Source organism: Cibotium barometz, chromosome 34, assembly GCF_041138505.1.
Source record: "Cibotium barometz isolate CiBa-2024 chromosome 34, ASM4113850v1, whole genome shotgun sequence".
NCBI lineage: Eukaryota > Viridiplantae > Streptophyta > Polypodiopsida > Cyatheales > Cibotiaceae > Cibotium > Cibotium barometz.
In genome coordinates this window covers 11,684,770-11,707,096 of record NC_141079.1, presented here as the reverse complement: position 1 = coordinate 11,707,096, position 22,327 = coordinate 11,684,770, and the positions used below count along the sequence as shown (strand labels likewise).

At 44.9% G+C, this 22,327-nt stretch overlaps 1 protein-coding gene across 1 annotated transcript; it reads left to right on the top strand.

Annotated features, from left to right (window-relative positions):
* Positions 1-1,111: 1,111 nt before the first annotated feature.
* On the top strand, positions 1,112-22,327 carry LOC147618699 (mitochondrial uncoupling protein 1-like). The gene is made up of 9 exons (XM_086773730.1): positions 1,112-1,315; positions 2,829-3,047; positions 3,389-3,467; positions 3,706-3,839; positions 15,289-15,387; positions 17,607-17,711; positions 17,840-17,917; positions 21,732-21,818; positions 21,919-22,327. The coding sequence occupies exons 1-9, from the start codon at positions 1,205-1,207 to the stop codon at positions 21,952-21,954; spliced, it is 948 nt and encodes a 315-aa protein (XP_086629856.1). The 5' UTR covers positions 1,112-1,204; the 3' UTR covers positions 21,955-22,327.

The window sequence follows — 22,327 nt, the reverse complement described above, 5'->3', positions numbered from 1 at the left end:
CAACCACAGGCTCCAAACCACGTGTGGTAAGCCACCCACTAAGGTGACATTGGCACAACCCTAATAAGGACGTGCCAACAAAGCATGTGCATCCCATACCATACACCCCCAGCCATCACAACTGTCTCACTGTGACTGCCTGTAGTGGCTAGTTGGGACCCTTGGGATGCCCGAGTCCCAAAGTAGAGCTCCACAATTGGAACTGCTCACAAATGAGCCATAATCCCAACTTTAGCCACTTGACCAGTTTACACTACTATAAGAACTGTTCGACTAGCCTTTAACACTAGCCACATTTTGTCCACACAAAATGGGACAGAACTCTAGTGCACTTGCAATATCAAAGAAAATAGGGCAAATCTAGGAAATACACCCAAACTCGACATTGGTGCTAGCTCCATAATTGTGGGCTTTCATGCATTTTGCATATACCTTATCCATGGACAAGTTAATACTTGACTTATGCATGTGAGAACGTCTATGGGGTCAGATGCATACTTGAAACTTTTCTTGAATTCATAAGCTTTGCCTTGTGTCGGGTAACATGATTACACTAAATGCATTGTGCACAAGTTTTTTGTAAGAGATTTGGCACTCCATGAGTTTTGCAGGGCGTCTTGGCAATCTCACAAATGGTTTTTCTTGGTTGGGTGATATTCGAGGTTATTTGCTCCGATTTCAAGGTGGTTGGCCAGTTTGTCAACCCTGAAAGGGCTTATTGGCTTGGCCCCACCAGGTGGCCAACAATGTTGCCAGAGGCCCCTATGTGAGAATAACCCCTGCAGATGGAATGGCTGCTTCTTCTCAACTCAAGCCCTTGGTTCAAGTTTTCCGGCTATTCGCGGTTCCAAGTATGTCTATCATTCACAAGGTTTTTAGGTGAGGACTCCCAAATAATACTTACACCCTTCTCGAGCGTAAAGAAGGTTTCTAGGTGTTGATCAAGGTTTTTGATTTGTGATGAGAAGGTGTCTAGGTGTTGACCAATGACTAGAGGTAGAGGTAGAGGTAGAGGCGTTACTCCTACTTTGCCCACGAGTCATAGCGTTACATAAGCAAAGGTGGTGCCAAGTGGAAAGCCAGCATTTGTTGTGGGCAGCGCACTTTGTGGCGTATGTGGGGTCTGGGACGTCGGCTACAACTCCAACGTTGAGACATTTTTTTCCACATTATTCAGCAGCAGAAAGCTGAACCTGTTGAGACAATGGCTGCTCCTCCACCTGCCCCTCAGAGCACAGCCCTTCCCCGCACCAGGAAGCAGATTTCTGTCGCCGGTACCTTTGCTAGCAGTGCCTTCAGTGCGTGCTGGGCGGAGGTAAGTTTTCCATGGCCATGATCTAGGTCATGTTTTCTCTGCGATTTCTGCATTACCGCATATTTCTTTCTCTTCGAAATAAGCTTTCCATGGCCTTACATTAGGTCACGTTTCTCTGCCATTTTTGCAATGTCTACAGTGTTTTTATTTTCTCTCCAAGGTTACCTTTCCAGGGCCTTACACTAGGTCAAGTTTCTCTGCAATTTCTGCTGTATCTGCCCCTCTTAGGTTAAGCTTTTCATGGGAAACAGCCGTGGAAATAAATCAGCCCGTAGACTAGATCACGTCACTATATGCAATGCTTTTTTTTTTTCTCCTTCTCCTGAGGTAGGCATTACTCGATCTTATATTTTCTGCGATTTCTGCAGTATCTCCACCGCTTTTCTTCTTTTTCTTCTTCTTGGGAAGCTTCTCATAGCCTCTTTGACTGAAACTGCGAAAATCTAAGGCATTTTTTTGTGCAATAACCGTTGAGGAAGTTTTGCATGGCCTTTTCTTCTCAAACTGTGAAAATCTATGTACTTCTTTACTTTCCCGCGGTAGTTGTATGCGGGAGAGACAATTTTTAATTTTTGGAGATATTTGAGCTTTTCCAAGCACCGTCATTGTCGTGGGTCACAGGAGAGAAAATTTGGGCTGTACAATCAACATGAATTAATTTGAAGAATAATCAGGAGATTTGGTCAACCCAGCTGGCGGAATCCTTTCCAGGGAATGCTGATGTGTCGTACAGAGGTCTAATATCCGTCCCCATCAGCTGCAGTATGAGTCTCCTGTCACGATCAGTACTTGCTCCCCCATCGACCATGCTGGTGATATTTCTCCCATCAGTGCCCGCGCCCCCCCCCCCCCCCCCCCCCCCCCTCCCGCCAGGGAAAGGCTTTTCCCTACGTCGTCACAGTCCTGGGTGGGCAGAGGATGAATATGCAGCATCCAATGGGCTCCCAAGAAAATGATCTCTGCATCTTCTTGTTTGATCTCTGCATCTTGATGTGGGATGATCTGATTTGCCTGCCTGGAAACATATATCTGCTCAGAATTCCTGCAGCCTGCTGATGTGAGATGTCTTGCTTTGCCTGCTTGTCAACATCTGGGCAGAATGTGCTGCTGCCGGTCGGCCCTTCTCCTGCAGAGAAAGGGCTCCTGACATCCTTTCCCTATGCCAGCAGCTCTGTATGTCTTGCAGTAAATATTTTTTCAAATTTTAGACATGTGAGATTTTGCTGTATATACAGTAGAGGTATGGATTACTAGCTGTATCTTATCCTTGCAAGGATTTGTTGCTCTTTTAAAACTGTGAAATCATCCCAAATTTATGCATTGCAATGAAAAGCTTCTGTAGAGATTGGAGTTTCAAGACATGCCAGAAAGCTAATTTTTTTCCCTGTTCAATGTGCATTCAAAGGCTATCAGTAGATAATTTCTATTACTTATATGCCACACAAAACTGTACGCCACACAGAAGCTTCATACAATACTCCATTGTAATTATGTTAGTCTCATGTGTTGATAGACCTGCACCATTCCTATCGACACAGCTAAAGTGAGGTTGCAACTACAAGGAAAAGCACTTCAAGGAGATGGGGCGGTGGCACTGAAGTATCGTGGGATGTTTGGCACCATGGCAACCATTGCACGGGAGGAAGGCCTAAGGTCTCTCTGGAATGGTTTAGTCCCTGGTCTGCACCGTCAATGTCTATTTGGAGGCTTGCGGATTGGTCTTTATGAACCGGTATGCTATTTGTGTTTTTATGAGTTGCCACAATATTCATTTTTTCTCTGGAGTCTCAAACCAGGATAGCCTACCAATCGAAAGCTTAAAATGTCATTGAATTGCGGCACAAGATTTTTCTTGCCAATGATCGAAGTTTGCACGTAGCATCTTGATAACTGATGCTAGTGGCCTAATATCAAAGACTTATCATTTGTCTCCTCCTGCTGGTTTCTTAGAGCAATCTAGCTGTATGGTCAATGTTTTTATCATGACTTCAATACATTATAAGTGTGCACTTATTGATATTATGCTTGTTTTCTTTCAGCTTTTGGATTGACAACTATTTTGTTTCTTTTCAGGTAAAGAACTTGTATGTTGGTAAAGATTTTGTTGGAGATGTGCCATTGCACAAAAAAATTCTAGCAGGTCTAACGACAGGTAAGTATAAGCTGTGAAGTTATAAAGAGGGTGAGGAGCTATGGATGATCGTGCTCTTTTGTTGTCAATTCAAATGAAGTGAACATAAGAAAAATTTGACGATTTCTGGTGTATTTTAATCTGTATGAAGATTCTTGAGGTAAAAAGTATTTGCTGATGTGTGCTTTTTATCAGAAAATGATACTGTGATGTGCACTGTTTTACTGATTACCACCCATTATTTTAATCATTTCTTCAGGTGCATTAGCTATTACTGTTGCAAGTCCTACGGATTTGGTAAAAGTTAGGCTTCAGTCTGAAGGGAAACTTCCGCCAGGAGTCCCTCGCAGATATAGTGGAGCCATGAATGCATATTCTACAATTGTAAAACAGGTTCTGATTTTCTTTACCTATTTTTTCCATCACACTTCTTGTGATCTGTCACACGAGTGCTAAAGGCAGTAGCTTTAAACACATGACTAACACTAAACAAATTAGATTAACGCTAATCCAAATAATCTAGCAAACACACACAGGGGAAGAGAGAGACAAGAGATGTAGCCGTATATTGCAAAAGATGATCCTGTACACAATGGTTCTTGGATCTGAACTTAGATCTTACTCATGCATGCTTATCAATTGATGCATACCAAAATGATCATGGCTGTCTCTAAAAGGTTTGTGGCTGTCCTCCTCTTGTGCATGCTTTAATACACACGAGCGTTGCTAGTTCTTGCTGACTCACAGATTCTTCTGTCGATCCAGATGCCTTGGCTACATGCCGTTGGTATTGGCTCTTTTCCCAACCAGCTGCCCCTCGTCCCACCACTGGATCCCTGCTCCACTTCATTTACCCTCTTCATTAGCTCCAATGTCACTTCAGCCACACATATACTCCAAAATGGGCGTGCCCAGGATCATGAAGGGCTATTGGCAGAGCACGTATTGCATGTGCATGTGACATCCTTCCACCTCTATTGGCACACATTTTCAGTGGAGCCCTTTGCCACGCATTCCCACCCTCTTGGTTCACTAATATTATCACACCCATCTGCAAAGCTAGGGACCCATCTGACCCAAGTAAGTATAGGGCTATTATGATTGGCCACAGAGTGGCCAAGCTTTATGGGTTTGTGCTAGAGGCTGACCTTATCTCCGTGCTGAGTGACAGGACAGGCAGGACCTACTCTACATTGGACCACAGCTTCACCTTGAGGGCTATTATCGAGGAGGCTAGGTCAGAGATGCTGGGCTTACCTTTGTGGATTTCCGCAAGGCATTTGACTTTGTCCCTAGGGGCACGCCTCATCATACACCTACAAGCTTTGGGTGTATCCTCAAAGATGATATGGGGCATCACAACACTCTACAAGTCAATCATAGGTTGGGTCAGATCTCTGAAGATATGTCACAAGAGTAAAGAGAACGCAAGGGAGAGGGAGAGCTTGAGTTCCTTGCAAGCAAAAACACACACACACACCACAAGAGAGTGCAAGACACGAGAGAAATGGATGGCTGAATTTTCTTCTATCTTCTTCTCTTCTCTATAACCATATAACTAAAAGATAAGAGTACATACATAAAGGAAAAGTACTCTCCTACAATAACATACAAATGGTCGGTCCATATTGTGAACCCGACTATATGAGTTGGCACTATAACTATGCCATAACTCTAGTACTCCAAAGTGGCTGTCACATAGCCTGTCATCCACTGGCGGCATATCAACCATAATCTCACCAACCATGCTAGTGGCATTAGTGTGGAAGCCATCACCCAGGCAAGTCATCAATGTCTGTTCGCAGCGCTAGTTGAGCTCGATACCTCAACACTCCCCCTCAAGCTCAACTCTGTATGTTGCACTCCAAGTAAGCTCCTAAACTTGTAGAGCTTTTCTGTGCCCAATGCCTTCGTGAAGATGTTAGCCACGTGATCCTCTGTGCTGACATATACCAAATCTATATCACTTGCCAGAACATTTTCCCTCACAAAGTGACAGTGTACCTCAATGTGCTTCGTTCTAACATGGTATACTGGCCAACTGTATACTACTTATGTTGTCACAAGAAATGACAAGTGCCCTATCCACGGGCTCACCTATATCACTAAGTAGCTTTTGAAACCAGCTACCTCACAAGCTGCCATAGTAGCACTCCTGTACTCTCTGCTTCTATTCAACAAGGTAACTGTTGGTTGTTTCTTACTACTACAACTCAGAGTAGCACTCCCAAATGAGAACATAAAACCATTGGTAGATCTCCTGTCTGCAACACTATCGGCCCAATCAGCATTTGTGTATCCATGTAGCTATATCTCTATAATGGCCTCATAGAAAAGTCTATAATCAACTGTGGACTTTATGTACCTGAGAATCCGTCTAGCCACATCCAAGTGTGGCTTCCTAGGGGCTTGCATAAATTGACTCACAAGTCCAACAACATAGCTCAAGTTTGGCCTAGTAATGGTCATGTAGATCAAGCTACCCACTATGCGCCTGTGCGTAATGGGGTCCTTCAAAAGCTCACTTGTATCTGCGGAAAGCTTTGTGTTTTGCTCCAATGGCACTGAAATAGGCTTACAACCTGTCATACCATACTTGGACAACATGTCCAAGCCATATTGCCTTTGCAATAACAAAATGCCATGAGGTATTCTCACCACCTCTATGCCCAAGAAATACCGTAGCTCACCCAAATCCTTCATCTCAAACTTCTGCTTCAAAAACCTCCTAACATCATGTATGTAAGCATCACTATCTGTGAGCCCAACGAAGCGTGCAGTGACAGATTCAACCACTTGTCTAAGAGATATGGATAGAGAGAGAAAGGGAAGAGAGAGGGATACAGGGATTTTACATAGTACACCATAGTGAGTGGGGAGCAGGTCTCGCCCCCTTTAAGGAATTTATTTCAGGAGCAATCCATGGGCTTTTCAAAGCCAGGACCAATACAATAAATGAAAACAATATCAAATAAATATGTCGATGACGAGGTTGGATTGAAGTCTGTCGAGGCACAAGATCTCTGATGCCGAGCACACCACGAGGATGATCCACAAGAGTCTTACACCGGGCTAGTACCAATATCCAAGGTCTGAATCAATTTTAAGCTCGAAGAATATTTGGATATTTCTTGAGGTACTCTTTTGGCATTCATTTCGCATACATAGGCGAATAATTCTTAAACTTCAAGAGGAATTTCGTGACCATTGTCTTTCCTTTTTTTCTCACAGAATGGAATACAATCTGTTCTAGTTGCAAGATTTCTTCTTGTAAGTATAAAAAGGCTTGAATCTCTCTTGTAGCATCATGAAGGAGATTGTGGAGTGTGTGTGGTCATCATTATGATCATGGAGAGCTTCTTCTTCGCCATCAACACCTTCTCCTACTTGCTTTTCAGATGTATGGTCATGTCATGTGCATGATCTATGCCATGGACAATCTTCAGACGCTGATCCAGAAGAGGCAGCCAAATAAAGACTTTGAACCAGATAAGAACCAGAAGGAGTGCTGTTTGGTGGTATTGGACTTGGAGCATGGCATGGAAGAGGCAGTCGGCTGCAGGTGTTTGTCAGCTGAATCTGATCAAGAGACGGCAGCTATACCTCAGGAGACTAGGCGGCTGTAGGCGCTCTAGAGAACAAGGCGGCGGTTGACGCATGATGATCAAAGAAAAGTCCACCAGTCGGGCAGCGCAAAAAGAAGGGGCATTTAAAGCATACAAGACTGGCCGACCAGTAGTCGGCCAATACACCAAAGTGTCCAAGACTACTATAAAAGGAAAAGTGTGCTCATTATTAGAATCATTCTCTCCCCTATGGAGTGGATCAAGTACTAGGCTAGATTTTGGTGATGTTCACCTTTTATAAGGCAGCCTTTGGCTGTAGAACTAGAGTACCCTTTTTGTACTATATCTATATACTGAATTTTCCAGCACATCTCTCTCTCTCTCTCTCTCTCTCTCTCTCTCTCTCTCTCTACTCTCTCTACATATCTGCGTTTTGTATCATATGGTTTCCAGGAGTGTTTAGGGTTGAAAGAAGACTCCTAGAGCTTCCACGTGTTACATTGGTATAAGAGCATCAGGCTCAGCAAAGCTAAACACTGATTCAGTCCCATATGATGGTGTACAGGTCCAAGGTACAGGAAAGTACACGGATACGAAGCCCAAGGCAAGGAACACAGAATCGGGAAGAGCTCCGAGGAGGTTTGTTGGTGGTATTCCACAAAGCCAAAGGGGATGGCAGTCCTGTGAGCCAGATAGGTTCTCGGGCAACGGTTCCAAGGGAGGTTTATCCTTCAAGGGTGATGTGAGGGTGCCAGACTCATTTCTCAAGAATGAAGACCAAGATGGTGTTCAGAGTCAGGGCAGGAATGGATTGTGGACTTGATGGAACCAGATGCATAGATCTTAGTTTGTGACAGAGTAGTTTGGAGACCGGGCTGGGCTTTCAGAGAAAAGGGTTGCCAGGGATGGATGGATGACAGAGGGACTTCGGGAAAAAGTATGGGATGATGACAGTCATCCAAAACCAGGTTGGAATCCCGTCATCAAGTTTAGCAGAGGGGGATGTCATGTGCATGATCAATGCCATGGACAATCTTCAGATGCTTATCCAGAAGAGGCAGCCAGATAAAGACTTTGAACCAGATAAGAACCAAAAGTGAAGCAAGGAGTGCTGTTTGGTGGTATTGGACTTGGAGCAGGAGACTAGGCGGCTGCAGGTGCTCTAGAGGACAAGGCGGCGGTTGACGCATGATGATCAAAGAAAAGTCCACCAGTCGGGCAGCGCAAAAAAAAGGGGCATTTAAAGCAGTCGGCCAGTACACCAAAGTGTCCAAGTCTACTGTAAAAGGAAAAGTGTGCTCATTATTAGAATCATTCTCTCCCCTATGGAGTGGATCAAGTACTAGGCTAGATTTTGGTGATGTTCACCTTTTATAAGGTAGCCTTTGGCTGTAGAACTAGAGTACCCTTTTTGTACTATATCTATATACTGAATTTCCCAGCACATCTCTCTCTCTCTCTCTACACTCTCTACATATCTGCGTTTTGCATCAGATGGTTTCCAGGAGTGTTTAGGATTGAAAGAAGACTCCTAGAGCTTCCGCGTGTTACAGGTCAGCCCTTGACTTGTATGGGCATATGCATGGGCGATATGGATAGAAAATTTCAAAAACCCTAGAAAGCTCTTTTTGATAAGAAAGCTGATATAAAACTTGTTTTAATGGTTTTCGGGCGATAAAAACCTCAACCCTAAAAATTCCAAAAACCCAAAAACTGCACAAAAAACATGGTTCTTGGACATGAAACATAGAGCTTAGACATGGAGCTTGGATTTGGACTTGGATCTAAATTGGATCTTGAACTAGAATTTGGATATGAACTTGGACTTGGATATGAGCTTGGATTTGGATTCATTGGATTTGGTACTAGCCCGGTGAGAGATACTCGTGGGTCATCCCTGTGGTGTGCTTGGCATCAAAGATCTTGTGCCTTGACATCGGCATTGACATCGACTTGGATATCCTACATCGGCATATCTGTTTGTTTTGTATTCATTGATTGTATTGATCTTGGCCAGTATGCCCATGGATTGTTCTTGAATAAATTCCTGAAAGGGGGCGGGGCGTGTTTCCCGCTCAATGTGGTGTACTGTGCAAGATCCCTATTCCCTTCTCTCTCTCCCCTCTCTCTATATCTCTATCTCTGGACACGTGGTTGAGTTTGTCACGGCACGCCCTGTTGGGCTTACATGTTTTTATTGATAGAATCCATCTCATTTTGCATGGCTTTTACCCAATGCTAATCCTCATGAGCCTCTTCAAATGAATCTAGCTCATCTGCATCACAAAGTGTACTCATGCAAGCAACATCTACATGTTCTCTTGCATTACGTGAACTAGCTTGTGTCCTGCTACCAAGTGGAGCTGAAAGTTTGCTCTTTTGTAGGGTACGGAGCAACCAACGAGGCACAACTCTAGCCTCTTCCGTTGCTGTCCGCTCTTGTTCCACTACTTCCTCTACATTTTGAGGTGTAATGAGCTCATTTATGGGCTGTTTTTGAGCACCCAAATGCTTTCCGTTAGGCAAAGTTGATGGCTGATCTGTTGTGCCATCAATTCTCAACGGGACAAGTCCTTCAAACATGTTAAGTGGGCTTGAAGGTGGCTGTCCAAAAAATTCAGCCAATGGCTGGTCTGAATTTTCATCAAACACGTCTTTGTTGTCCACAATCCTTTGTGTGGAAGGATTAAAGAGACGGTAGCCTTTATTGCCGCCACTATAGTCCACAAATATGCACTTAGTGGCTTTGTCATCAAGCTTACCTCGCAATTGCTGAGGTACATGTGCATAAGCAATACATCCAAAAACTCTAAAGTGATCAACTTTAGGTTTCCTCTCATGCTAGGCCTCATATGGCGTTATGGTTTTTAATGTTTTGGTAGGGCATCTATTTGACACATGTGTAGCACACATGATTGCCTCCATCCAGAATTTGTGAGGCAAGCCTTGGCCTTTAACCATGCATCCTGCCATTTCCATCAATGACTTGTTCATTCTCTCAGCAACACCATTTTGCTGAGGAGAACATGGCATCGTGCATTGATGCTTTATGCCCTTTTCTACCATAAAAGCTATGAAAGCAATGGACATGTATTCCCCTCCTTGATCTATATGGAGGGTTTGCACTTCAAAATTTGTTTTCAAGGGATACACCCAAGCAACTCTGGAGTAGTCATCGATAAAGGTTACAAAGTATAGATGCTTTCTGATAGATAGTGTCGGCATAGGACCACACACATCACTGTGCATGAGCTGTAATTTTCGGACAGTCCTTGTTGATCCATCTTTTGGAAATGCATGTTTGTGCATCTTATCCAATATGCACCCTTCACATACATGTTTTGGTGACAGTTCTACACGAGGCATGTGTTGCACCATTTGATGCCTTTGTAATAGCATCAAACTGCCATAATTTACATGTGAAACATGGCATGCCACAATTCTGCCTCTAGCATGGCAGGTGTCAAAGTGGTAACCACATGAGCATCGTGCTCTTTCCTGTCAAACCTGTCAAGCTGATATAACGCATGGTACAATGTGCCGGAAGTGACTAATGCATAGCCACCTTCACGGTCTTTGACTGCGTACGTGTTGTTCTCAAAGTTCACTGCATAGCCTCTTTTAGCAAAACAGGAGACGGACAACAAATTCTTCTTAATCCCAGGCACGTACAATACATTTGGAAGACATAAGTTTGCACCATTTACTGTTGTGAGGATCACCTCACCAACACCCTGAACTAGATAAAAAGAATTGTTTTCACATGTTACCCGTTTGCCTCCAGGGGTAGCCATTAGCTTCTTAAACAAATTCCTATGTGAGGTAATGTGTTTAGAAGCACCACTGTCAAAGTACCATGTGTCGTGTCTTTCATTCACATTGAGAGACATATGCATCTAATGATGCATCATAAGTGCAAGTAAGAAAAGTCCACTCATCTTGCGTAAGATTTATTGATGCACCATCTTTCGCTGCAGGTGATGAAGAAGAATCTACAGCCATGCCACTTTTCTTTTTCTTCTCCTTTGCAAGCCGCTTTTTGCACTCATTCAAATAGTGACCCGGCTTTTTGCAGTAGTGACATTTGCCCTTTTTCTTGGGTTTGTTGCTTGCTTGTATAATTTTTAGTCTTTTGTGAAGGATGCCCCAAATCAGCCTTTGGTTGAAAATTGCTTTTGGCTTTTCCTTTGCCCCTGCCTTGGGCAACAAAAGCCCTATCACTACCACGCATGATGGAAGATTTTTTCTTCCGATTTTACTTCTCCTATAGTAACAAGCCAACCAACTCTTCAAACAAGATTGGTTCCAGGTTCCCTGCATAGATAGAGTGAGCGATGTGTGGAAGCTCAAATAAGTTTCTAGCAATGATGATAGTGTCGTGGAAACCAGTTCCTTTTCAGAAATGACCTCATCAGGCTTGAGCAACTGCTCCCGAAGATCCTGAATCTTCGTAAAACGATCAGATCCAAAAACAAGTACCTGTAAGCCCTGCAACAGATTTGCTTCTGTAGAGTTGTGGTCGCCTTGCACACTGTAGAGGTGGTCGCCTTGTAGGTGATGCGATGGAGCACAAGGACGGCAACAATCGAGCAGGCATATGGTGGACATGAAAGGAGACGACGACGGGCAACGACAATAGGCAAGCGTCGAACGGCGACGGCGAACTGCAGCGGGAACGACGGATTGGTGGCGACGGTGAACTAGAAGTCTTGGCGAGCAAATAGATGGCGACTTGTCGGACTAAAAGCTGACGGACGACGAACTGACTGATTTCGGAAATGCTGGATGGAAGGGAGCCCAAAATACTCGAAAATCCGTCAATTGCCACGTAAGCCGAAAAGCGGGTGTAAGTTCGCTCATTGTGCTCTGAGCGTCACCATGTGGCTGGGCGGAGGCGGTGCACTGGGCACTAGAGCCGCTGGGTATAGAGGCGGGAGCAGCTGCTGTGTACCGAGGAAGGCAGCGGAAAGGAGGCATAGTAACCGGTGATGAAACCTGTGTGTGGACGTAGCGGAAAGGAGGCACAGTAACCGGTGATGAAACCTGTGTGTGGACGTAGCGAATCGGCGGGATAGATAGCGCGGCACGGGACATAAACACCCGTCGGGTCATGTGCGAACGGTCGGAGGAGCTGCTTGCGAGAGTGGAAGGGGGGCAACAAGGCTCTGATGCCACTATTGGCCCAAGCCAGGGAGATGTAGCCGCTGAACTAGGGTTTGGCAGGGCACCACTCACACAATGAATCACACACACACACACACACACACACACACACACACACACACACTCTGAGTGAAGAGGTTGAGCGATGCAAAAGAAGATTGCATTGGAATGAGTGGAGTTGGAGAGTCAACTCCATAATATCAAAAAGTGGTGGTGTCCTTTCACACCAGATATCCAAGGGGAAAAACCCGAAGGGAGAAAAGTGCCCTTGGTTAGCCCATGTTCACATGTGGCACTACTTATAGCATATATGCCAATAGAAATTAGGGTTTTCAACCAAAAGACCAGAAACTATACCAAATAAAAGGGCAGAGTGAATATGACCTAGAAACACTCTTGGAAGCTTGGAAAACACTCTAGCAAGCTTGGATATGGTGTAAGGAAGGAATAAGTGCAAAAAATACAACCATAAGGCCTCCTTCAAGAGGGCACCAATTTCTAGAGAAGGGCGAAGAGAGGTGGTGAGATGTCTGCCTTAGGTGTCAGGCAGAGAAGGAAGGGAAAGTGAGTTGGGGTCCAAGCTGGGAATGACACATGGCTGGTTGGTCTCTTGGAACAAAGGGGATAAGGTCTGGGTGGCGGCGGTGGACATTGAGCTTTGTCCACCTCTGGATATCTGCATGTAGAAACACAGGGCTGGTCATAATATAGAAGTGAGTTTTGATCGCCCAAAACTTAATAAACTGTATACACACTCGCTTGTAAATTAATATTAGATCCCAAGGCTCAACTTTGACTAATTCTTACGAAGGCTTGGATACTTTGGTGAGGAATGCTAAGCCAATTTCTATGGCAGAAGCAGTGCGAATGGCAAAGGATTTTGCCAAGGCCTTTGTTGTCAAGGTCCCGTCGAAGATAACACCATCGTCTTCTTTCAAAAGATTCCGAACCTCGGAAGGTGATTCCAACTTTCCACCTCCTAAGAGACAACAAGGTCCTAGTCAAACCCAGGATACGGGAAGTTCCAAAATGGAAGAAAGGCCTTTTTCTCATAATACAATCCCCTAGAACTCAACTTCAGAAGTTCCACCCTTGAACAAACCACATGTCCATGCCATCTAACCATGTAGCAAACAATTTCACATGACAGTTCACGGGCGGTTGTCCCCTTATCTGGAACTACACATTGGTTAAGCAAGCATGAAAACAACATGCAAATTCAATTTGCAGGCAAGCATATAAATGTGCTATGCAATGCAATATTGGTATGGACAATCCCCGTTCATGAGACTATACCAAAATAGACGTGTTCCAAGCAGGTACACAAGGTTTCAAACCCAGTGGAACAATCCTCCACGCATTTCTAGACATGTACACATAGGGACAAGTCCCAGAGAAAAACCAAATCCACAGTTTTACATGACTATTATCAATCCCCTGCATAACAGCCATGGATGGCAGTCCAATATATACACACAATGAGAAAGCAAGTGTGGACCATTTGGGTGGTCCAGTGGTGACATTCCTCCCGGCTTCTAAACACCGACCCCAGGGCCTACTAAACCTTGTGTATGTTACAGCCGTCCTTAGCTCTGGCTGCCTCAAAAAGAACCTTTTGCTCTGTCACCAATGTCACATGCATAACGCACTGACCTTGGTCTTGCTTTTCTTTTGGTCTACCTCTAAGTGGACATGACACTCTTATCTATCCAAGAAGATCCTTGGCTTTGAACATGAGTCAAAACCACCTCAAGTGATTGTGCTCTAAGTTGACCTCTGTTCCCAGCTACCTTTGGTTTTGGAGTGCTTCATAGACAAACCTTTTGCTGTGATACAAGTGTACTATTCGGAGCAGCAAGATTGGCTATTGGTCAGTCAGGATACCACAGACCAGACTCTTTGAAAGTAAAAAGGAGGAGGCATTGTAAGGTCAAGATCAAAGGTCTGGATTGTATGTATCTCAATTCCAAGATATAAGTAAATACACTACAAGGTGGGGGCCCTTCAGTGGGTTTTGGGTCCCAATCAGGTGTTTGGTCTCTCTCTCTTTTAGTTTTTCCATGGTTCACTATATTCATGGTACCATTGTATTACTCATGGTCTCATAGACCCTTGGGGTCTTTCGTAGATGATAATATAACTCTCTCTCTCTCTCTAATGGACCACAACAATTGCACAATCAACTCAGTCAAGAATGTCCTTTCTGGTACAACCTTATCCTTGTGTAGGTCCTCTGCTGCAGTGGAGTGCATTTTTGTCTTGGTCTTTGATGCTCTGGATGCTCTTGCTGGTGCATGTGGACTTGCTCCTTGGTTGGGTTCTGAGCCCATTGATAGGGAAAATCCACACCCTTTGTACTGGCCAGCCTACACAGTGCTCAACCAGCCCACAACCAGCCGCCAACAACTGCATACTGGTCTGCCCAACCTGCCCTTCTGCTGCCTGACTTCACCTAGCTCCAGCCTACGTTGTCTGGATGTCCAAACCTGCCTGGAACAGCTGCATTTAACCTTCTAACTGATCTTGGCTGATGTTTGGTGCCTGGCATTTGGCCTAAGAAGCTGCTAGACATTGTATAAACCTCAACTCCAAGTGGGTTAAAAAACTATGCAGGGTTCATGCATGGAAAAATGCGTTGACTTACCCAAGGCTACCCTGATGGCAATTGCCTTGACATATCTTGGACTAGGGCTCTAGGGCTCACAATGGGGCAGAGTGCTCATCGCTAATCCAAAAACTCGCACATTATTAGGGTTTGTGCTCTTGACAATCTTGCATAGCTAACCGATGTTGCGATTGTGGGGATCCTTTTATAGACCTATCTCACGATCTCAAATGATGTGGAGACATGTAGTGATCATTTTGCTTTGCTGATTGTAGTATCTTAGCCTTCATTGTGTTTGGTACCTTCTTCTTAAACAGGTTTACAAATGTCTCTCTGTATGTCTGCTCATATTCATACCTTCTAGCTATGTTCTTTGGGAAGCATGAAGTTGTGGTGAAAGTTTTGTATGGTGGTCTCTTCTGCCTATGAAAAAAAATCACAGTGCAGTAGAGAACAGTAAGTGGATGACATTTGCATTTCGCATGTGACAATTTCCTATTTCTTGTAGGAGGGAGTTAAAGCGCTTTGGACAGGACTGGGTCCAAATGTTGCCCGCAATGCGATTATAAATGCAGCAGAGCTAGCAAGTTATGATCAAGTCAAGCAGGTGTGTATTACATGCTGCACTACATTTATCTACACCAGATCTGTAGCAGGCAGTGTGAAATTTTTTCTTGTGTGTTTTGAGAGTAAACTTCACCAAAAGAGGGCCATGAAGTTGCGGGGTTTGCACACTTCTGATGTATCAGTGCAACAGCTTTTTATAAAATGTGTGCGTGTGGCGTGAAAAGAATGGATATGCTTGCATATGCTGAGATTTGTAGTTGTAGCTTGAAAAGAATGGATATACTTGTATATGCTGAGTTCTGGACCCACCTTGAAGAGGCACAGGCATAGTAACAGCAAACGGCCACATTGCGGAAACTTTCCCAAAGGTTGCCGTTTTTGTTTCCATTTCTCCGTTTCTCCTCTCTTTTTTTGATTTGTTTTCTCCTCTCCATTTTTTACTTTTCATTTATTTATTAATATGACTTCCCCGTTTCATTTTTAGTTTCGAGATGTTTCCGTTTGCACATTATCAGCCATTTCCGTTCCTGCTTCTGCTGCATGCAATTATGGGGATGGGGATTGATGGAGTTAATGGGGATGCACAGTAGATAGCCCCTTCTTGAGTGACTGTGATGTAGACCTTTATCGAATTTCATAAAATGCATTGTTTTCTTGGCTTTTTCCATGAGCACTCTGGGGTTTTTTAAAGACTATCCATAGCCTTTTGTGTCACGACCATCCATTAAGTAAAATAAAATCATACAAAGGTTGATCTCAAACCAAAAGGTAGGGAGATCTCAACCAATCGGGGACACTATGCTGCCATAAAAGCCCAGTAAGGGTGACGAGGATAAAACTACCATGGTTCCACTCTCTCATAAATCTGCTGTGATTTGTCTGTGCAGCTCTAGAAGATCCCTGTATGCGGGCCTAGGTGGCCAAAAGAGAGTGAACGATGTCACTGTATATACTGCAAATACATTGGGTGTCATAAACCTGAATACTTTCGAAGGCCTCTGAGCATCTGGTCTTCCAGATATGCCATGCTCTGATACTAACAATAATCTCCCAGCTAGTGTCAATACTCAGCAAAGGTGTGTATTGTAACTGGGGAATATCCTAAAGCAAACATCTTTGAGCTATGCCCCTTTGGACAAGCATAATAGGATCTGCTTCCCTGCCCTCAAAAAGAAGAAGTGGGCCAGACCCAAGTCAACCATGCAATAGCACCCCAAGCAATATAGATAAGATCACTTCCCAATCTACCCAAGAGCTGGGCTATAATATTGAGATCCTCTGTGCTCCTCCACACTCTCATAAGCAATGGTACACGCTCGGATGGAGCTGTGGCCAAACCAGATCTCCATTGGTTGGTGGGCAACCCACCATATAGAAACAAGTGATACCCTGTACGAGTGCCAGTCTCTGCCAAAATCTCTTCTAAATGTCGGGTGTAATGTCATACGCCTCCAAGTGAGGCCTAAGACTGGGAACTCTCAACCAGGTGTTACGCATAGTGTAGCTGAAGAAAGGTATGCTCCTCATGGGGTTAGTCACATCAGTCCATTCCCACTCACTAGGGTCCCAATGTTGATGTCTGATAGGGCATCCACCATATAGCCATCAGCACCATGAAGCATGAGTAGCCATCATTGGGGAAGGGTCAGTATACCAATGTTACCCAAAGCGACCACTATTTTCATTGGACAGGTCATAGAGCCAGGTGTGATCACCTGTACATCAGATCTCACTATCCGCCATCCAGATTGAATGGATTAGAAGGCAACATCCACTTCCTCTGGTTTTGGGAATCCCATCACATGGACTCATCTAAGAATGTACCAGTGATCTAGTGGTTAGGTATAGCTGCATCAATGTGTGCAATCTGTCGTGACTCCATCTAAGGTGGTGGGTAGATGCGTCTCTCTGATCATCTGGAAGACTTTTAAAGTTCTTCAGTTTTGTAAGCAGGTATTTTTAGTTTAACCTTGCTTGATTCTGACTAGTATACCACCGTATGTTTGCGTTTGAATGTTTTGCTCTAGTGTGCACATCGTAAATGTTTACGACTCATCAACCTGAAAATTTTCATGAAAAAATTTGAAGAGAGCGCTGGTCTACATGAATCATTGACTATGGTCATATGTACCGGAAAGGAGGATTTTCGATTAAGTGATTGCATAGTAGAAAAACAAGGTCTAGAAAAGCAATTTCCAGTATTGTTTGTTGGTCCTAAGTTTTGAACGTAGGTGCTAACAGTTAGCTTGATTGTTGCAGTCTTTGCTGAAGATTCCAGGGTTTTCTGACAACGTGTTCACGCATTTACTTTCTGGATTAGGAGCTGGTTTTATTGCAGTCTGCGTAGGTTCTCCTGTTGATGTGGTATGCGCCGGTAACTATATCTTTATTTGTAGTGCATCCTGTTCAAGTTTTTACAAGGGACTGCCTCTTTTATCCTCACACAGGAGTTTTGTGCTTTGTATTGAGACATTTTTATTCAATCTGTATAGGTCAAATCAAGAATGATGGGCAACTCACAGGCCTATACAAGCACCATCGACTGCTTAGTAAAGACTCTGCGAAATGATGTAAGTTGCTCCATTTTCAGGTTCTTTTTAAGTCCTCCTCAAGTTTTCTGTTGTCCTCACTATGTCAAATTTTAAAAACACAGTGTGAGTGTTTCATGATATTTGGAGTTGGTGGCTCCTTCCTAGAGGGGCTATGTGAGGTCGGGAAACCAACCTGAGACCCATGGGGCTTTGGGGGTATGCTTGACCGCGACGAAGATCATGCATCTATATGGGGAGGAAGTGTAAGGAGAGGTGAAACATGGACCCATATCTAGGCACACTAGAACACACTCACGCATTGTGTAGCTCCCGGGTTGCCGTAGGGGTTACTAGGTGCCGCGTGCCCCGGGGGATGCCCTCCCCACCTTGACGGTGATTGTGCCGAAGCGGAAATGGAACCGATGGAAGGAAAAACGGTGGAAACGGCAAAGCTGCCGGGACGGCGAGCTGTGCCGAGCCGATGGGCCTATGAGGCCGGGCCGGTTGGATCATGGATTTGAGATGGATGGAATGACCCGAGACCACAAGACCATGGACCCAGGCCGGGGATACATGAGAAGGGTGTGACCTGACAAGGTTATGCGCTGTGACGTGCTCAACAGCTGATGGAGCCGAGATATATCATATATTGGCATGATGGGACGCATTGTGGCCCGATGTCCGGGACCCCGATCTTGGGGCCCGTGACACTTGGTATCAGAGCAGAGATCGTTGGGAGCCCCAGACGGCACAAAAGTAGCCGACAACACAAAAACACATTTTTGAGCATCAAGATGATGGAATTTGCCCATGATTACATATGGCATGCTTGGTCGGGGCCGCCGAGGATCCGGGCTGCAGATACGGAAGCTTAAATAACAAGGCAGCTCCGGACGGAGGCCCAAACGATGGAATTTGAGAACATGTTATATATGAAAAGTGATCAGTTTTCCGAGTAGAATGCAGTTATGCAGTCTGTTTTGTGAAAATCCATAGTTGACCAGTGAACTATTTGGCATGTGGAATGATTGTTTTGGATACAAGGGAAGGTACCAGGGTGCAAGTGCAACTGAGTTGTTGACAAGGGCCAATTTCTAATAGAGGCCCATATCATTCATATGAGGAGAATCAGAGATACATGAAACTTGGTCCTGGTGGGGCTGACAACACTTCGAGTCAGAAGAATAGAGGGCTCGGGACCTCACATGAGATAACCACCATGGAAGGTGAAGCTTTGAAGCAAACAGCAAAGGCAGGCAATCCAGATATAGTGGCACATTTTAGCGGAAGCTACTGGGAAGCGGAAGCCATTGTCACAATTGATATGCGGGTGAAGATAAGACCAAAGATGGCACACCAATAACCCCATCATCTATATCATCACGTGGGTCGACAGAAGGTCGACAGCCGGGCAAGTAAAGCTGGCAAGGAGATATCATCATTCGGGTGTGAGGGTGAGTCCAATCATGGCACCAATATCCCCTAATCATATATCATATCAGAGAAGGATCCACCATAGTGGTCATATCAGAGTGGCCATGCAACCAGTATCGTACAAGAAGGTCACAAAACCGGAACTACAATCCATGGACTCTTAGGTGTATCAAACACTTCGGGTCCATGTTGACCCAAATTGGAGAAATCTGGGGAGGGCGAACAGAGTTTGGAATACAACGTGCTACATGAGGTCAAGATAGGACCATGAAGGCACATATGCATACCAAGGGGAACATGTGAGCAACTAGGCTCATGAAATATGAGCAAACAAACATTTGAGCATCAAGGCTCACAGGTACAAGGGTACTACATCCAAAGGTGAGATTATGTAAAGACCAACATGGTGTCATGAAGGCTAGAGCAAGCTCAAGCTCAAGGATCTTATGCCCAGGATGATAAGCAGGTTAATCATGACATGATGGTCAAAGGAACCCGAACATGGTTGTAGGAGATAGACAGGACAAGAATCATTGCAGGCCGAGCTGGTGTCACTAAGGTTCCGCAACTCATGTCCCATGAGGATTCAGCACCGCAGTGCACATGGATAATAATAGAGGTCCAGGCTCAATGCAGCCCATGGATTCAAGGGATCAATGGAAAAAGAACATGCAAAGCTTATCTTGGTTTCAAGATAGCTAGGGCTTGGCTTGACGAGGAAAACCTTGTCCTCAACAATGTCGACAACATGGATTGGAGTGGCAAATGCTTAGATTGGTATGATGAAAGGCCAAGTGGAAACAAGTTCATGAAGATCAATGTGGTCGACCTCTTTGAAGATGGGAATATCACTGGGAACTCTTGGGAAAGCGACGCTCAAGAAAGGCAGAACATACTTGACTCAGGAGAAACAGGCAAGTGTTGCCTTGTTTTGAAGGCATTACATTCGACTCAGACAGGAGTCAAGCGGGGACCAAGGCAGCAGTTTGGTACCTCGCACACTGGGGATTCGGGGGACTCTCGAGCGGGGGCTTAAAGTCCGCGCCAAAAAGATAGATAAAAATACAAAAATATGCACCGTTGTAACGGGTTAGACACTGACTTTGCTCATGGCTATAAAGCAAGGTTAAGACCTCCCGCTTTCTTATTTCTAGTTGCATGTAGGCACTTGTTGGAGATTGAAATAAACATGATACAAAGGCACTCACTCCTAGCTCGAAAATCAATTGACGAGGACGTCAATTCCATTAAGGTGGGGTGTGGGGTGGGGTGTATGTGCGGTCGGGAAACCAGTCTGAGACCCATGGGGCTTTGGGGGGTTTGCTTGACCGCGCTGAAGATCATGCATCTATATGGGGAGGAACCTAGCTCGAAAATCAATTGACGAGGACGTCAATTCCATTAAGGTGGGGTGTGGGGTGGGGTGTATGTGCGGTCGGGAAACCAGTCTGAGACCCATGGGGCTTTGGGGGGTTTGCTTGACCGCGCTGAAGATCATGCATCTATATGGGGAGGAAGTGTAAGGAGAGGCGAAACATGGACCCATATCTAGGCACACTAGAATGCACTCACGCACCGGGTAGGCACATTAGGCCTCCCGGGTTGCCATGGGGGTTACTAGGTGCCGCGTGCCCCGGGGGATGCCCTCCCAACCTTAGTGACGATTGTGCTGAAGTGGAAATGGAACCGATGGAAGGAAAAATGGTGGAAACGGCGAAGCGGCTGGGACGGCGAGCCGTGCCGAGCCGATGAGGCTGGTGGGCCGGTTGGATCATGGACTCGAGATGGATGGAATGACCTGAAACAACAAGGCCATGGAGCTGGGCCGGGGATACATGAGAAGGGTGTGACCCGACAAGGTTATATCGCGCTGTGATGCGCTCAACGACCGATGGAGCCGAGATATATCATATATTGGCAGGATGGGATGCATTGCGGCCCGATGTCCGGGACCCCGATCCTGGGGCCTGTGACAGGTTATACCCAGAAGAAGAAGAGAGGGAGAGAGAGGCGAACGTTCGCAGTGTGCCCTCCATTCATACAGTGCTCTCCATTCATCGCTTCTTTGTGTGCGTACACGCATGTGGCGGCTGAAGTTCATGCCATTTTTAACCTGCTAGTGGAGAGATGAGAGGGCGCTATTGAACTGCTTAAGAAGCCAACAATTAGGCTGCTCATAAGGGAATGCATTGCTAGTTTCAGCTTAGGTCATGTTATGCGGGCAAGAGATGATTTTGTAGATGGGGGCAACAGAAGTATTGATTGAACCGCAGGATGAGCATGTGGCAGATTCTCAAATTCGTAGGAGATGTGTGGAAAGTTAGTAGAATTGCAACCAAATTGCCTGATGCTATTGCTCTCTGTGCATGTGCACACTTGGGGTGCATTTTCTGATAGGTCCTTTTTGGGTTCTGTGCAGGGGCCAGCTGCCTTCTACAAAGGATTCGTTCCCAACTTTGGTCGTCTTGGTTCCTGGAATGTTATCATGTTTCTGACATTGGAGCAGGTATACTGTGATATACTCATGGAACAAATGAGTAAAAGCCAAAGGCTTAGATTAATTTGATCATTTCTTCATTCTGAGATTGTTTTGGTATGACTGGCAGGTCAAGAAGCTCTTCACGAAAGAGGTGCCATATTGATTAATGTCATAGTTAGTAGAAGCACGCGGATTACTTACTGAGGAGGAGGAGGGCACGGTTTACTGGTCTAAGGAGGATTAAATTTTTTCACAGGCCAGGGATTCTTTCTAGGGAGCTTCACATGGCCTCAAAATTTTGATAGAAGTTTTGGAGTTTTGCCATACTAACTGGATTGCCATTAAAGGCTGGTAATACCCAGCAATAAAAGTTGAGGTTGTAGGTCTTCCTTTTTAGGATTTAAAAAATGCGCAATAATGAACTCTAACGTTTTTGTTTTTTTGTTTTCGTTGGCACACAAATGTGCCCCTTTAAACTCGAAAAAGGCTAAACACTTTTTATCTGAAATAAACTTTAAGATCGATGCTTTTACAAA

Excerpts from the sequence above, each read along its gene's own strand:
- LOC147618699 (XM_086773730.1), top strand. The coding sequence starts at position 1,205 with ATGGCTGCTCCTCCACCTGCCCCTCAGAGCACAGCCCTTCCCCGCACC. Across the intron at positions 3,048-3,388 it reads GGATTGGTCTTTATGAACCG|GTAAAGAACTTGTATGTTGG; the intron begins GTATGCTATTTG and ends GTTTCTTTTCAG. Across the intron at positions 17,918-21,731 it reads TAAAGACTCTGCGAAATGAT|GGGCCAGCTGCCTTCTACAA; the intron begins GTAAGTTGCTCC and ends GGTTCTGTGCAG.